Raw genomic sequence first — 16,994 nt, 5'->3', positions numbered from 1 at the left:
AAAACTAAAAAGCAGAAAAGCACCAAGTTTCTTTGAATCACCCTATAAATAGCATTTATTTCACAGTAGTATTTCAGAAAGAGTTTGTAATTTATTGCTGACAACATAATGAACAATATAATAGAAAATTATGATACATTTATCAGCACAGTGATGCGACAAGGGAGACCTGGAATGGCATGAGTAATTAACAAAGACATTTCCTATAATCTAATGTTAGAAACCTTCCCCAAAAAAATAACCATTGAATTTAAACTGCCTTCACAAACAAATGCAAGTACATCAAGCAGGATTTATTGTCTGTTTTTAAATAAAGATAGTAAAGGTTTCAGCTACCAGAAAACTTTTGATTTTCACTCATCTGTAGAAGGAAAAGAAGATGTAAATATTTTTAAGTGATACTTAGAATTCTTACAGTCTTTTCTCTTTCATGATGTCAAAAGATGCTGCCATGTTCATTAGTGTTGGTAAGCAGTGCAGGTGATGGCTGTGAGAATGAGGAAGAATTGTGTTTGCCTAAAAAAAAAAAAGACCAGTTAGAATAACTTACTACAACAATTTCAAGCCATCTGTTTAGGATCAACATTTGAAGAATCTACCACTTTTCATAATACTTTCACTAATGGCTTAAAACAATTTTGGATTTCAGAGCCTTTTAATTTATTTAAGTGTTAACATGCAAAAACACGCAAAGCATCATATATCCTGATGTCATGTGCATTTAAGTACAAAGATACCTAAAACCAGAAACACAATTTAAGCTGATGATTTCCATTAAAAACTTTCTGCACAAAAAAAACCAATAAAACAAAACAAATAAACAAAAAACCCCAACTGATTAACTAAATTAACATCCTAATTTACTAAACATTTAATTGTCTTTGTTCTGGAAAACAGGCAAATATTTTTGAAAACAAACTAATGAAAATAAAGAAATTACTTCAATCTCCTAAACTAAATAGAAGCACACACATTTGTTCGGTATTTTGATAAACAGTTCTGACTAATGAACTGTCTCTTCAGAAAGCCAAAAATTACCTGTGCTTTGCAGCATACTAAAATGTCAGTAATAGAAATATGGCATACAGTTACTACAAATCCCTCTTTTTAAACTACATGGCTGACTGAATACTCGAGAAATTTTCACCAATTATATAAAGAAAAATTACTGAAGAGGCTAAAGAAAAGATTTGTTGTAATTGTGACCCATGCTGCTGACCTGAGATGTTGTATATCACTGTGGTAATAACCCATTCTTTTTTGGACCATTAACCACCACTGAAACGAGTTGATAGTCTAAATTTGCAGACTACATCTGGTAACTTATATTCAAATTTTTGCAAAAGTTGTATTTTGCAATCTTACCATCTTTTTAAAAGTAGAGGTTTTTTAAACTCTTTTTTTTCCAAATAGTAGAGGTTTTTTTCAACTCTTTTTTTTCCAAATAACTGTAAGGAAAGTCATCAAGAAGTGCTCTGTTGCATATGATATTCTTGCCATCAAGAGAGGATGAAAAAAAACTGTTTTGCAAGAATGGTAAATCATATCACTTCATATATGACTAACAGCTCCTTGTGAAGCTGACAGATAGCATTGGAACATATATGAAGACAGTAATACCTCTATACTAGAACAGTTTAGATTAAAAGAGACAAGCTACTGTAAAAGGTATGCTAGGTTGAGGGAAGCAGAGCAAAGTAAGGTCTGCTTGGCTTCTCTATAGCATGGGCTACCCACAGCAGTGCTGATAGAGCACTCTGCCAGACAGTACTTGCCTGAATGAGTAATATCAAGTGTCCTGGACACACAAAGCTGAATGTAAAGAAAACTTTTCTTTTGCCATCATTCTGAGGAAAGCAAAAATCAGAAAGTCCTCTTCCCAGACACAGTAACTGATGGGTGAGTTTGCAGGACTCCATCTTAAAATACAACTGGCTAATGAGGCAAGGAAGTATACTGGTGAGAGTTTGGGAGCTGAGAATTATCCTTGGAGCAGAGCCTGTAGCACCTTCAATACTTTCCAACCAGTCTTCCTGGTTTTGATGTATGAAGTACCAGAAGAATTAGTCTAGATTAACCCATTATTCTGATGAAAAATAGATGTTCTAAATTCATAGCACAAATTTAAAGCTATAGCTGGAAATATGTTATTTGCAACTGGCTACTACTAGTAGTTATTCTCAGCACAATTTTTACTTACCATGTGCAGAAGTTCTCCTAAAAGGATAGTTGCTCTAACAGACACATGGTCATCACTACTTGTGATCACTTCAACCAGACCCTTCAAAAAGTTAAAGAATTATTACAACACATAACGTATAACACTTTACTTAAATATTTATAGGTGAAAAGCAGGAAGCATCTATTCAAAAGTAATCAGTTACCTCTAGAAGTCCGTTGGTAATAAAAGCTGAAAGCACTAAAGCCAAATAATTATCCATGAGATCAGGCCTAAGGAGAAAAAAAAAAGTATAGAAACAGTTTAGAAAGTTAGTTTCTTATTGTGTCTGCAAGAAGAAACAACAAATATTTTGTTACCACCACCACCAAACAGAAAAAAGGATTTACAGTAAGCTCATTAAACGCTCACCTTGACCTGGCTCGATGGGGTAATACAGTTTTAGCTTCAGCAGCTACAAAGCCATCAGAAAGTCTCCAACAGTCCTGAAACCTGCTTGGATCTAGGACAATACGGACAATTGTAATTGTAACACAGGATTTCATAGTGTTATTTTAATGGTTGTCAGTACGCAAATAACAGTTCTTGCAAAAATAAAAATTAAAAATTAAAAAAATGAGGTTTCAAATTATAGAAAATTTTGTCAGAAGGGATCTCTAGGAAGTTGTCTAATATACTCCTGAACAAAGTAAAGCTAACTTCAACGCTACGACAAAGACTGTATACAAGTGTTAATCACAATAATGACATTTCCAAGTCATAAATATGTTAAACTTGTTTAACATAAAACACTGCTACACCAAAAAATTGAAAATGTATATCCATATAATGCAAAGTAGCAAGTTTGCAACACAGACTAATACATTTACTTATAAATGTGGAATAAGGATTAAACTTTTATAATCAACTAGTTTGGAGAATTGCTGGAAAGCTACAGGTTGACACTTGCTCCTTTTGGGCTCATATTTTTGCACCGTGAATTTTTGCTTTAGCAGAGGATGCTCTTGGGTTTAGAATGGAGTAATTTTAAAGATAAAAGACTAACTCTGCTCAATATAAAGACATGGAAAAGCATATACTAGCCCTAGGAAAAGTCTGCTTAAGTGCAGTGGAAATGGCTAGCACACACGCAATGTATAGAAAAGACTCTGTTCAGTAACTTTTTTTAACATTGGCTAACTTTTAACAGCTCAAGTAAGTCCAATTTGTAGTAATGTGTTTGCACAGTCATTTGTGTAAATGCTCCATTATGCACCACTGCTGATCTTTATCAAACTTACACCACTTAACAGCTGATAAAGAATTTTAAATAGTACTTCAAAGCACCCAATGAGTTAGTTGATGAAACAGGTAATAGTGACATAATTTACAGTACAGAGGAGACTGTGAAGGGCTCAAATTTGTAGAAGGGCTTAGTAGACAGAATTCTTATGTGAACTGTTTCTAAATACTCACCTACACTGAGAAGTGCCTCAATAAATTCTTCTGCATTAACAGGGAGAGGAAGGCGAAATATATCATAGAGAACTTCCAGCAGACCTCGCTACCAAAAAAAAAACCAAACAAACCCAGAATAGATTTACAAAAGTTATCCTTTTGCTCGCTATTAATATTCACGTTGATATTTCTAGAGTGTGCTAAAAATGGTATAACCTGTTTCAGGATTATTTTTTTTGGTAATATGATTATATTGATAAATTGAAATCATCTGAAGAATAAGGGAAGAGGCTTGTTTACTTTAGACTTGTGCCTTATTATCACACTGAATTCTATAGAAATTCAAGCTACTTGGATTACAGACTTTTTAGAATAGTTACTGCTGCAACCATCAATTTCTTGGTGGGTAATTGGGAAGAAATATTTTTATTTATCTTGGATTCAACTCTGATTATTATGCTTTAAACGCGTAACTGCAGCTACTGTGGAAATGCTTTGACCTGGGACCAGACTGAAAATTAATTTATGTATTTTCCTCTCCTCCACTCCCTGCTCTCAAACATACAGGGTGTGCTTCTCACAGGATTTTTATAATAGAATTATAAAGTCAGGGATCAAATAAACTCAAGGACAGTGGTATCAGTGGAGTCTGTGTTTAAACCACTAAACTGTTAAATTTTTAAGAATATTTTAAGTAGAACACCCAATATTATACCTACATCAGTACTAAATGTTTATCACCTACCCGTATTTCCATATTTGGTATACAGAGTACCCCAATAAGAGACTGAATCCCCGAATTTCCAGGTTTGCACAGACTGATAATACCTAGAAAACATTAAATACTTAATAATATTCCTACACACACACACAAAAAAAAAAAACGCCAAAAAAACCAAACCAAACCCGAAAACAACAAAACCACAAACCAAAAACATTAAACATATTGAATTTTACTTCCGGTTTGAGTACAAGCACAGATAATAGAACTTTCCAATCATAAATATGTTCACCTTTATCATGCCATCTCCTTTTCAGCAAATAATACTTAACAAAACTTCAATTAAAAAGAATTGTTTCTTCATTAAAAACTATAGATATTTTACCCTTTCTGCTCTGCACAGTATTTTTAATTTATCTGCAAAAGCAGCATTTATTAAATAAATGGCAGAAAGAAAAGACGAAATTGTTAGTAAAGAATGAATTTTAAACCTGAAAGATTTGAATCATCTTGGCAGAACTGTGAGAAGTTTCTCCATCAAAAGCTGTATCTTAGCCTACCATATTATTCAGTTCCTTTTAACCTACATGAATTCTAAGCAGCAAGTTTAAACATACTTGGAATACCATTCTTTGTGCACAGTTTTAAACCATCTTTTCCTAAATGACTAATGCTCATCTCCAGTTTCAACATGGTAGATTTAACTTTGCATAAACCCCCAAAGCCTCTCTTATAATTTGGTCCTTTTATACTGTATTTTTGCTCAGTTTAATATTTCAATATTAATAGAGAAAACCTTCAAACTGTTTCTAAGTGTTATACCTACAGCTTACACTTAGCCTCAACTTATATATGTCTCTTCATCAAAAATGTGGCTGCAGACAGTAATCCTGCTCATTTCCTTGACCACTTCTCTTCATAGTTCACAGAATTAAAATGCACAGATAGATAATACTCAGAAAATAAAAAAGCTGCTCCAAAATGCAACTTTAAATGAACAAAAATAATTCATTTTGTCTTACAGATCACAAACAAACCTCAAACCATTATTCATTAAATATTACTAAAAAATGAAAAATATCATCTACCTATTTAACTAATATAAATTTAATGACATGTGTTTTATATGAACTTTACTAGAGTCCTAAATTTCAAAACTTCATGTCACAGAAACTTAAAGACATGTACATATGGCCATGTACATAATAAGGGCATTTAAGTGTGCTCCAAAATGCATCTCAAAGGTCTTTCCCAAGAGGATGTAGTGGCCACATCCCAAATGCAATGCAGAAATAGGTTAGGGTGCACGCAGTCATTGTTGCACGCCTGTTTTATCTCTAAGGATGTGATTGCCTATGAGGATAAAGGACATAACAACCATCAGCTCTGAAGAGTAATCCAGCCTGGGAAATCAGGAGAGCCAAACTGTAACACAAGCAGATAGTATAGACAAGCAAAAAACCCACCTGAAAAGCCAAAATGAGAATCAAAGCCCTGCAGTCTGGTTTATCTACATGTCCTTTGAGAAGACTAACAGCATAAGGAAATCTTTGTATTAAAAATATTTAAGATGTTAGGCTCCAACATAAGTAATTAAAAAGGGTAATTGTTTAACAGTGAAAGTGCCATGGCAATTAATGTATTCCAAGACAATTGTTTCTTCAGCCACTTGAAGTTTCAGGCATATATAATTAGTTCTAAGTTGTCTGAGGAGAGTTGCTGCACCTTCCTTATTATCAGAAACTGCTTCCTAAAATTTCAAAGTTGTCACAAACTTCTGAAGCTTCCTCCCCAAACAAGTGAGAACACATGCAAAAAATTTTTGAAGGATACCTGGATATTAAAAGAAGCTTAGTGATCATTTTCAGAACATTAAAAGACACAGCAAATAGTCTTACAATGAAGAAGACTCTACATACAGTTTGAATCTTTAGGAAGTATAGCCTGCAAAAATCCTACTCAAAGTTTTGGTAAATTATCATATAAACTGAAAGCCTATTTGCAAGACACTGTCTTGTCTAAAAGAGTGAGCAGTCCCTAAGGCAGTATCTTCATGTTAGGTATTATAACATTGCAGAGACAGGATTTAGGAGAAAAGAAAAAAAAAAAAAGAAGAGGCAAATGCTTTTTCAATTTAGAAGTGTCTTCTACACAAAAAATCCCAAACTATGTCCTTCTGCAATTTTCCTTCAGCTATGGCACCTAGTAGAAGCAGGCAGTAATGGAACTGGTAGTATCTTCTCACACAGAAAAAGATTTCTTATTTACACTGGCAGAATGATCTCAAGGGCAAATTCTTACCGTATGATGTCACTCTCTCACTCAGCAGATGTCAAAAACAACCATCAAGATACAACTTATAAGGCATTCTATATGGGAGGTGGGGAAGTTGTCTCTTGCCAAAGTAAACTATGCATGTGTCCTCAAATTTTACAATACCAAAACACATCAGTAGCATTGTAAGAAGGTATTCATAGAAATTAGACACATCAAATTAGACAAACTCTCAAAACACTCTTCTAAACTAGAAAATAAAATTGCCCTTCCAATCATCCAGCTTCAAACAAACAAAAAAATCTTACCTGCCCATGATCGAAATGCTGCCACTATTCCCATTTTACTAGCTAGGAAACGTGCTTCTCTGTCCTCCCTGTCATTAAAACAGCAAATGTCACAGTACAGTTAATTACGAAAAACCAACCAGTGTTACTAATGTAGGAAGTAAAATGTAGTTAACAGATCTTAGATGGGTTACAAAATCCAGAGTGAAAGAGATTGTTTACATATGCATATATATGTGTATATGTATTTATGCAATGTGTACACACGCACACACAGAGCAAGATTACAGTTTCTGTTACTTCCCCCTTTTCAGGGGAGTTTCCATGGTAGGAGGATAACATCACAAAGTAAACACCTATATGTGGTCAGATGAATCACTCTGCACCTTCCCTGACAGCAAGTCTACATCAGGGATCTAAAGATCTGGATCTTGGTTATCCAGACCTAAGCCTCTAATGACATCTGGTAATTAAAAAAACCTGAATTCAAGTTGGAAGCAATCTCAGGAGCTCTCTAATACAAAAAGCTGGACACAGAACTTATCAGCAATCAGATCAGATGTCCTGGTTTCAGCATTTCATGCTCAGTATATAAACTGGGGGGAGTTACCCGGAAGGCCCAGACTGCTCCTTGGGTCGGGCTGGGTATAGCTCGGTGGGTGGTCAGCAACTGGTGCATCATTTGGGTTTATTGATTTCTTTTCCTTTTCCTCTTTTAGTTTTATATTCTCTCCCCTTGTTATTTCCCTTATCATTATTATTATTGGTGGTAGTAACTGTGGTTTTGTACTGTACCTTAGTTACTGGACTGTTGTTATGTCAACCCATGGGGTTTACATTTTTTCAATCCTCCTCCCCATCCCTCCAGGAGCGAGGGGGATGAAGAACTGGGGGAGTGAGCAAGAGGCTGCAAGGTTCTGTGCTGCTGTCTGGGCTTACACCACGACATCAGACCAGGCTACACTCCAGACTTGGGTTTTAGTAACTCTAAAGCATCAAGGCTACAGGACCTCGCTGCACAGCCCATTCTAACACTTAACTAGTCCCACAGAAAATTCCATCCCCCCACCTTCTCACTCCTTTTATGAAGTTGGAACCTCTCGTTTCAACTTCTCCCTGCTGCTTCCTGTCCTCCCACTATTCACCACCATGAAGCGCCCAGGATATGCCATCTTCTTAGGTACTAGAAAGGCCGCTATTTGAGAGAGCATGTCCCCAGACCTTCTCCTCTCCGGGCTACGCAAGCCCTTTTAAATGTTAAATGTTTGTTTAGTATTAGGTCAATGCTTTTACTTTCACTTTGAAAAGAAAAATAGTTCAATTCCAGCACCATGAACACAACTGATAGCACAAGTAGCAGTGCTAGCACTTACTTGACTTGTCCTTCTGCTGTATCTGGATTATGCCTGTAGTGAAAATCAGTGTAAGGAGCTAAAATTCGCTAAACGAAAAAAAAAAAAAAAGAAAAAAAAAAAGACATACATTACATACATTACTTTCAAACGAGAATACAGTCAAACAGGTCTTGCCCTTTCCTCAGTCCCACTCCAATCTGTCATGTTATTCCTGCTTTATAAATCACTATGCTCTTAGCCTAAAATATTGTATTTTAAAGATTTTGCACTAACACAGAGCGTGAAATCCAAGATTAAAACTTACATATTTTCATTAGTAATACAATGATTAATTTCTGTCACTAAATAAGTAAAACTGAACCCACCTCTAATTCTACATCTGCTCGCACATACTGTCGGGTCTTTGGGTGATTAATGAGGTGCAAAACTGTAGTTATGAGAGCCTCATTTATTCTGCTCAGCTGACAATCAATCACATTTTTCAAGATGGTACTTAAACCACCCCGAAGAGCCACCACCTCTGGATTCTGAAGTGCTAAATAAAGAAAAACACATCACTTTGACCAGTGGTAGGAAAAAAAACATTTCAAGGCTTAAATACGACAAACTTGTCTGTTTAGTACATTTATATTTTATTTCCTGAACACTGCTGAGGCACAAGTAAAGCTTTTAATGGAACTGACTGACATTAGCAATGAACTGCGATTGTCAGAGGTATATATTATTATATTATTTTTTATATTCTAGTATAAATATTTTATACTAACCCCAAAGAGTAACAGATTATTTATTTCTTTAAAACAGAAGTTTGTCTTCAAAACACTGCTGAAATTATTTCATACTGATTTATTTTGAAAAAACACTGAAAATCAGAACCCACAGGCAAGTATAGGGAGCTGGGATAAGCCACCATCCAGACAGCCTTTACATGGTGGACACATACACTGACTTCCAAAAGCCAGCAAACCACAGTACTCACTGTAAAAAAAACATTAAAGGAAGATGTTTTATAGTTCTCCAAAATCCTGCACATTTGTCAGCGTTTCATGGATGAAATTCTCCCTACTTTCAGTCCACTAGCTTTAGAAACATCAGCTGCAGCAGGAAAATGTTTTTAATGCAAACTAAAAATTGGCAAGTCTTAAAGGAAAGAACAGCACCTGAAATATTCTGCTACTTGGAAGATTTTAAGTTAAAGTGGTTTCAGTTTGTGTCAAACTAATGACTAAAATCCATGAAACTGACATTAAGAGTATTTAACATGTGATTATGCTCTCAATTATTTGACTACCATCTATTCAACACAAACCCACAGGAAAGAATCTCATAAAAACTGATGACAACCATATAAAAATTTTTCTTAATTAGATTTCAGTTATCTTACCTAGTTCACAGATAATGGCTATACATGCTCGAACCATTCTGTCTCTTTCTTGAAGACCATCATTTCCAACTGCTATCAAAGAATTAGTAATAGAACTGGGGAACAAGGATGCATTCACAGTGATCATCTGCCAAAAATGAAAGAAAAAGCCCTCTGGTTTCTTCACAGTATTTCTCTAAATGCACTCACAGATTCACCAGCAACCTGTTTCCTAAGTACAACCAGACAGACTACTCCATTTACTACTTGGTTATACCTGGCTAACCCTCAGAACTATTTCTTTTGCTCTTGCGATTCTTTGACAATTTACCATTCTCTTTCTGCTTCACTTTTTTATTTTTGTATTATATTTTCATAATAGGAAAGGGTTAAAAATATGACTGTTGCAGTGAGAACTATGGATACCTTTTTTAATATTTCTTTTTCCAATAATTTATCGATAATGAGTACTATGCGATGACACAGCAGACTACAAACTCTCCTAGATTAATGCACACCACAGCAGATTCTTAAATACCTATTCAACTGTTTCATTAGCCAAGACTAAAATCTGCTGTTTCATACAGAGATCCTTAGATTGCTGTACACATTTCAAACACATTAAACTGAAAGCAAAGATGAGAAAAGGACCTGTGTCCAATTAAAGCCACCAATCTTTCAATTAAGAAAAAAAAAAAAAGGCAATAAATTTGATACAAAATAGAACAATGTATGTAATAGCTCCTTCACACTACTGAAGGGTCCTGCACTATGGATATCCTCAGCTGCTAGTTTAGGATCATCAGAATTTACACCATATTCAGGTGTGTTCTGCACCTGAACAACCAACCAATTCCACCAATTCCTTGTCCTCCCCCAAAATGAGGCTTTGACTGCAAAGGCTGAGTAACTCTTCCCAGTTTTTCAGAGTTTGAGAAAATTAAATATACATATCCTTTTTACTCTAGAACATGAACATCACCAATCAGATGTACTATAAAGGAGAAAGTAGGTTACCTGACTGCTTAAAAAGGGAAGAATGTAATGTGTTATAGCCCACTAAACCATGTAACTTTTTTTTCTACTAATAAATGAAAGTGAGATGTAAAAATAAATAAAATAAAATAATAAAAGAAAAAGATAAAAAAAAAAACCCCATCAAACCCCTAAATACTTAAAGCTGGTTTCCAAAGGTTTTGCTTAATATCCCTTTCACTGCCAACAAAAGCAAGCTTATCTTCATTATTTTTACAAAATTGTTTTGCCCTATATTCACTTTACAGCTCCCTTCAGTGTCTCATAGATATCTGTTGAGATAAAAGGGATTAATTGTTTTGCCTTCTTTGCAAAGTATGTCAAAATAAGAGATCAACCATTCTGACAAATACACTGTAACACTTCAACAAGTTCATTTTTAAACTGTGTTTTTGAGAAACTTCTTGTCGTATATAATGTTGTCACCCACAAAACAGGAAGCTTTAAGATAGGACTCTAAAGAAAAAACAAACTTTTCCCCACCCACACAGTCTTTCACTATTAGATGGAGAAATAATTTCTGAAGCAACTTTATGCCCTTCTTTTCATGGCTGAAGACACTGCTAAACTGTAAAGCTCCTACTAGGAAATACAGATGCGTCTACAGTCAAGAGACAGGGAGCACTCAAAACGTTAAAAAAACCCCAGAGATTAAATTTGAAAAATTTAAAATTATCTTTCTCTTCCTGCACGTATTTTAAAAAAAAAATATTACATGCATTTTATAAATTCATTAAACAGGGTATTTTATATTTTGATTTTTTTTCTACTCTATGAAAAGAAAGTGTGAGAATATTTTAATTCTGAAGTTTTGTATCTATCCTAATGTAAGCATTTTTTCTATTAAAGATAAGGTCAAAGAATCACATAGAGAATTTGAAACTGAAAATAGTTCTGTGATGCTGGTGGAACGCAGTTCAGCTCTTCCACGCTCACAGTAAATCATCTCCTGCACAAATGAATTAACTCTGTTTTATCTACTATGTGCTGTCCTCTTCTAGACCTTTATATAAACTTTTAGAAATCCTGACATCAAGACACTGAGTCCAAGATATTGACGGTGATGGAGAGATGGGAAAAGGGCAAGAGACGGTAACAAAAAGAAAGTGTGAAAATATGGAATGTGCCATTTGGGATGTGTGCCACAATATTCTCTGTGAGAGTGAGCTTTCTCAAGTAATGACTGCCCTATGCCAACGCATGCTTAACTCAGACAGACATGCGAGAGTTGTTAATTTTAGTGGCAGGCAGGTGGGTTGGCTTTTTGTTAGTCTGACAATGTCTTTTAAGAAAAAAAAAAAGGACGTTCTAAGTAGCAAAAGGTGTTGGGAAACATCTTTCATCAACATAGTTCTCAGCATCAAAGAACATGCATCAACATGCACAGCTTCCTTCTACAATGATGGAGGAAAAAGAAGAACTGGTGGTCAGCTCTATGATTTTTTTAAATGCTTATCTTTCAGGATCATTTCTTCAAATCAAACTAATAGAGTTACTTCTCTTGCTGCATTTCATATATTACAAGCAAGAGAGAAGTCTTTGATCTACTAAGAAAAGTCCAAAAAAGTCCAGGAAACATAAGAACATTGCTCTGACCTAAATAAAACCAATTATAAATCTGTTTCCATTCCTCCTCTCATTTAAGTTATTCTGGCTTCACATTGAAGCTCTCTTTTTAAAGCGGATTAGCAAAGAACTTTAATAAATTGTGACTTCCACAAGGATCCATGCCTTTATGGTTATGTTTTCTGTTGAGTTTGGGTGGTGAGGGGGGTGGAGCTGCAGCTTTAAAACTTTCTGGTGCAACAGTTAATCAAACATATTATCTCTTCTACAAGACAAAAACCAAGTTAACTTACTATATGAGAAGAAACTGTACATCACACTTCCATATTTTCAACTTTTATATATATATATATCTAAATATATATATCTAAATATATATATATATATATACACACACAAAACAGATTAAACACACAATGCTCCTGGGGAACCACTCTTTCAACTACTTAAAACTTTACTTGAGGTAGTTTTTGCTAAGATGCTCAGTAGAAGAATATAAGCACAATAAACAATAAGTAAGTCCAGTATAAAGGCAGAATACCTTACATAGCTGTATATGCCAATTTCTCTAAGATCAACTTGCAAATGCAGCTACTCTCTTCAAACATCTCAAATCTGTGGGTACACCACACAGTAACCACCACAGACTACCTATGTCACATTGTGTATCTAAGAACTATGAATAGCATGAACCTGTATGGATAAAGCAATAAGGCTAGAAACATTCCTTCAACTGATTATTCCAGCATTAGCAATTTGTCTCATTTCTCAAAAGGCAGAAAATCTCCCATCCTTGATTCACAGATCCTTAAAACACACTTTACAACAAATATAAGTCATTAGATGAAACTTAATATATGGTTCTTATACCCTTGCATTCATTATTTGAGAAGTTTTTCCCAAATCTTGTCCAGTTTGATCTCTATCAAAGGAAAATTGGCAAGATTCTTCTAGCCCACTCAAGATCCTCAGTGGTGAGAGATTAAATTCAAAGCAAGTGTCAGTGCTATCCTTCCTTCTCTCTTTTGAAATATCAGCTATAATTTCTTCTCAAATCAAAGTATGGTATTAGAGACTGTGTAAAAAAAAACTGCTGATGAAGAAAACCAGGAGTCAGTATGACTGACAGGCATAGCTGATAAGACCATATATTAGGTTTTACCTTTCTGACTAATCGAAGTGCTTGTGTTCTTTCAACTTCATTACTCTGCTGTATGTCAATGCACCTAAAACAAGTTAAAAAAACACATTTTGTTTATAACAACATTAACTTTCACCTTAACTGTTAACAACTTGCGTTAATACTTATGAAATTGAATAAACAGAATAAAAGGAGTATTATGACTGATTTTTTAAGAATTCTGCCTTTCAGCAAGCATACTTATTATGATTGGTCAATTAGCTTTGGTTTATATCCTTTCAGTTATCTTCATTAAAATTAAATCACTAGATGTTCTCAAATATATTATGGCAAGGCATAATGACATTTGTCATTTCAAATGAGACTAAACAAAGTATTAGTAATGGTTCACATCAACATGTTTTGTGTGTGCTCTGGGATCACAAAAGTCCTTTTACTCCAACAAGATGAAATAGTACACTAACACTGGCTATGTATGTATATTTATAAGCAGAAGCACACATCTGTATCAGTATATTAAAAACCAAGAAGGTTTTAATTAAGGAAGCACTAGAAATGCTAACATTTACATCTACTTAGCATGTTTATCTTGTCGTCTCATTGTTAGTGTGCCTGTTGCTACTCTTCTCTTGAATCATGGCTTATACTTAAATACAAATTCTTGAGCATGAGCTACTTTCATACTAGAGGCTCCAAAGCCTGATGATAATGAGAATCACATCTCCCGTAAAACTTAAGACATTAAAATTACTGATGCTTCAACCTCCTAAGAACACCACAGATTAATTTATGATTAATGGCATTTATGATTGAAAACAGAAATTTGTATTACTCATAGTATCATTATTTGTATTAGGTGTAATATATTATCCTTCTATTTCTAAAGGATGTTATTCACATTGAAGAAAAATGGCTTGTATAAAACTACAAATCAAGAATGTAAGAGGATATTAAAAAAACTGTCTCAACCGTGAAAAAACAAGTGATTTACAATTGTACAATTTAGAAAAGAAAGAAGAGAAAAATTACCTGGCTATCAAGTAATCCACTTTCAACTTCAGGACCTTCTGCAGAATACTGGAGTCTCGAATTAGATAGCGGAGAGCTCGCAATCCTGCTGCTCGCACCTCTTTTGCTTCATTCAGTAAAGCTAACCTCAGGCTACAGTGAAGAAAACAAGGGGGACAAACAACTACTTAGCAGCAAGTTGACTTCACTATCTGCAGCTACTATCTACTCATTTAAAACAAAAAGTCTGCTTTTTTGTAAAAAAAAAAGTTAAAAAAAAAAAAAAAGGGTTCTGCATTAACTTTCCAACTTTGAGATACTTACATGTACAGACTGGAAGCCAAATCTTTCCCCTGCCAGCAGATACAGATATAACAATCTGAACAAACCGAAACCAGTTTCCAGCCCCCTCATTCCCCAGAGAACAGCTTGTACATCCATGAAATAATACATGACCAAGACCTGTATACAACTTGTTATTTAACAGAACAGCTGAGCACAATATTAGTCAAAGAAAATTAACAGGTAGAGCACATTTCCTCCTCTGCTAGACTGCCAACCCGTAAGCATAGGTCCTTGAAACAAAGTTTTGAGACAAATCTGACAAAAGAGAGACAAATCTGACAAAGAGAGACAAATCTGCACCCTAAGTAATTATATGCACCACTCACTAAAAATGTTACAGCACGTTATTTCTGCATGAAATATGACAGTCATAACTTACGCAGTCCCACACTGCACAGATTTCTACATACTTTAACACATAACCAAAACATTATTTCTCTTTATACAGATTTTAAAAGCATTTTGCTTGCTCTGAAGTGAGCTTTCCTAAACAGAATTGTCATCAAAACTGCCATCACAATGTAATTCCTAAATTCACTATCTACATAAAAGGAAAGAAGATAGTGAAGGCCTCCTGAGATAAGAAAGTATTAAATGATGCACTGTCCTTTTGAAGGACCTCAAAAAATTCACCCTTTTTTCCTTGACTCCTACATAGGGCAGGAGAAATACCCCAACCTCCCTATAACGTATTTTAGTAGGATTCTTTCAGTGGACATCTAAGAATGTAAATACTTCAGCATGTGATAAACAAATGGCTTAATTTTTTTTCCTTTCTTATTCTAGGATAGTCATGCATGGTAATCAGCTACTCCAGTGCCAAAACTCTTCTGAGTAGTTCTGGTGAAGAACTGGCCTGTTGAAAAGTTACTGTAACAGGAACCTACTTTCAGGTGGTATCTAGACAGAGTAGAAAGGCTGCAACACTAGACACAAATAAAGATTAACTGATTATTACTTTCAGCACAATCTAGGAAATCACTTCAGGAAAAACCCTGTTACTATTGTATCAAGTATGTTTCTTACATAAAGAGTGCCACTAATTGACTCTGTTTACTTAAGCTGAGCTAGACCCAAATTAGAAACAGATTCTCTATATGGCAAAGAAAAATTCTTTCTCAAAAAAAGCTGTACTAGAGAAAAGAGTTACTTCCAAAGTTATTCAAGAAAAGCAGACAAGCACCTCTTCAGTCGTGCTGACTGGATAACTGGTATTCTTTACATCACAGATAAAAAATTGTTTCTAGCTTTGCAGCTTTCCAGAGATGGAAGTCTGAAGAATGAGCACATAAGACCCAGTTCTACTCAGTGATATTTTTCCATTTCCCATCACACCTCCCATTCCCCTCCCCCTCTCCTCCCCCACGTACTTTTATATTAGAGAAGAAACATCTTTTGAATGGCAGACCAAACCAATCTTTAGACAAATAGTTTCTCAAATGCAATCAATGCTTTCAAAACTCATTCTAAATCTCACAAGGATGCTCTTAATTTGTAGACAGAAGTTAATTAAAGAATTTGCACAGGACAACACAAGACAATGCTATCATGAGATCCAAAATCTAAAAGCAGAAGGTACCAAAAAGGGATGTCTCACTATCTTTAAACAGTGAGAATGCAATGAAAACATACAGCTATCCAGAAAGATAACAGACCTAAAATAAAGGCCATAAAATCCATAAGGGTCCAATGAAAGCAGTGACATACAAAAGTGTACAAGGGTGAACAAAAATATCTCCATTAAAAAAACCCAACAAAAAAACAAAAACAAACAACAACAAAAAACAACAAACAACAACAACAACAACAACAACAACAAAAAAAAACAAAACAAAACAAACCACACAAAAACCATCACCAGTTACTGACTGAACTATAAAAATCTGAAAGAAACCTGACCTTATAAAGACAACAAACACACGGTACAGGACACAGAAAAAATGATATGTAAGAAAACCTATGTGTACTTGGCTGTATGTCTCTACATGTTCTGACTTCTCAGCTGTGCCACAAGGAGAAAACCTGAAAAATTAAATCAGATCCTCTGGATAACCCAAAAGAAGAAGGAATAGAGCAAGTGAGAGACCAACAGAGGCATGGCTGGGCTGATACAAGCATTTTCTTCTCCTATCCTAAAGCCTTTTTCATTATACATTTGAGACCAAGAAGTGAAAATGGTGGAAGAACTGGAGGAAATCTGTCAGTAAGTATTGTCAGCAGCGCATCAAGCTTCACACGAACTATCTGTATATATTTGATAGTGCCGTATTATAAATTGTTGTG

General features: G+C 34.9%; 1 protein-coding gene across 1 annotated transcript in view; it reads right to left on the bottom strand.

Moving 5' to 3' along the window:
• Positions 1-16,994, bottom strand: part of RICTOR (RPTOR independent companion of MTOR complex 2) — a 78,815-nt gene that overhangs the window by 31,632 nt on the left and 30,189 nt on the right. The window contains exons 5-16 of the mRNA XM_065663900.1: positions 14,388-14,519; positions 13,380-13,443; positions 9,638-9,764; positions 8,619-8,788; positions 8,272-8,339; positions 6,920-6,987; positions 4,362-4,444; positions 3,635-3,722; positions 2,591-2,681; positions 2,385-2,451; positions 2,201-2,281; positions 416-516 (exon numbers count right to left, since the gene is read on the bottom strand). Of these exons, the coding sequence (XP_065519972.1) occupies positions 416-516; positions 2,201-2,281; positions 2,385-2,451; positions 2,591-2,681; positions 3,635-3,722; positions 4,362-4,444; positions 6,920-6,987; positions 8,272-8,339; positions 8,619-8,788; positions 9,638-9,764; positions 13,380-13,443; positions 14,388-14,519 (1,140 nt within the window). The remainder of the gene's footprint in view (positions 1-415; positions 517-2,200; positions 2,282-2,384; positions 2,452-2,590; positions 2,682-3,634; positions 3,723-4,361; positions 4,445-6,919; positions 6,988-8,271; positions 8,340-8,618; positions 8,789-9,637; positions 9,765-13,379; positions 13,444-14,387; positions 14,520-16,994) is intronic.

Source organism: Lathamus discolor, chromosome Z, assembly GCF_037157495.1.
Source record: "Lathamus discolor isolate bLatDis1 chromosome Z, bLatDis1.hap1, whole genome shotgun sequence".
Lineage (NCBI taxonomy): Eukaryota > Metazoa > Chordata > Aves > Psittaciformes > Psittacidae > Lathamus > Lathamus discolor.
The sequence above is the reverse complement of the archived record's forward strand: the minus strand, read 5'-3'. Positions and strand labels throughout refer to the sequence as shown.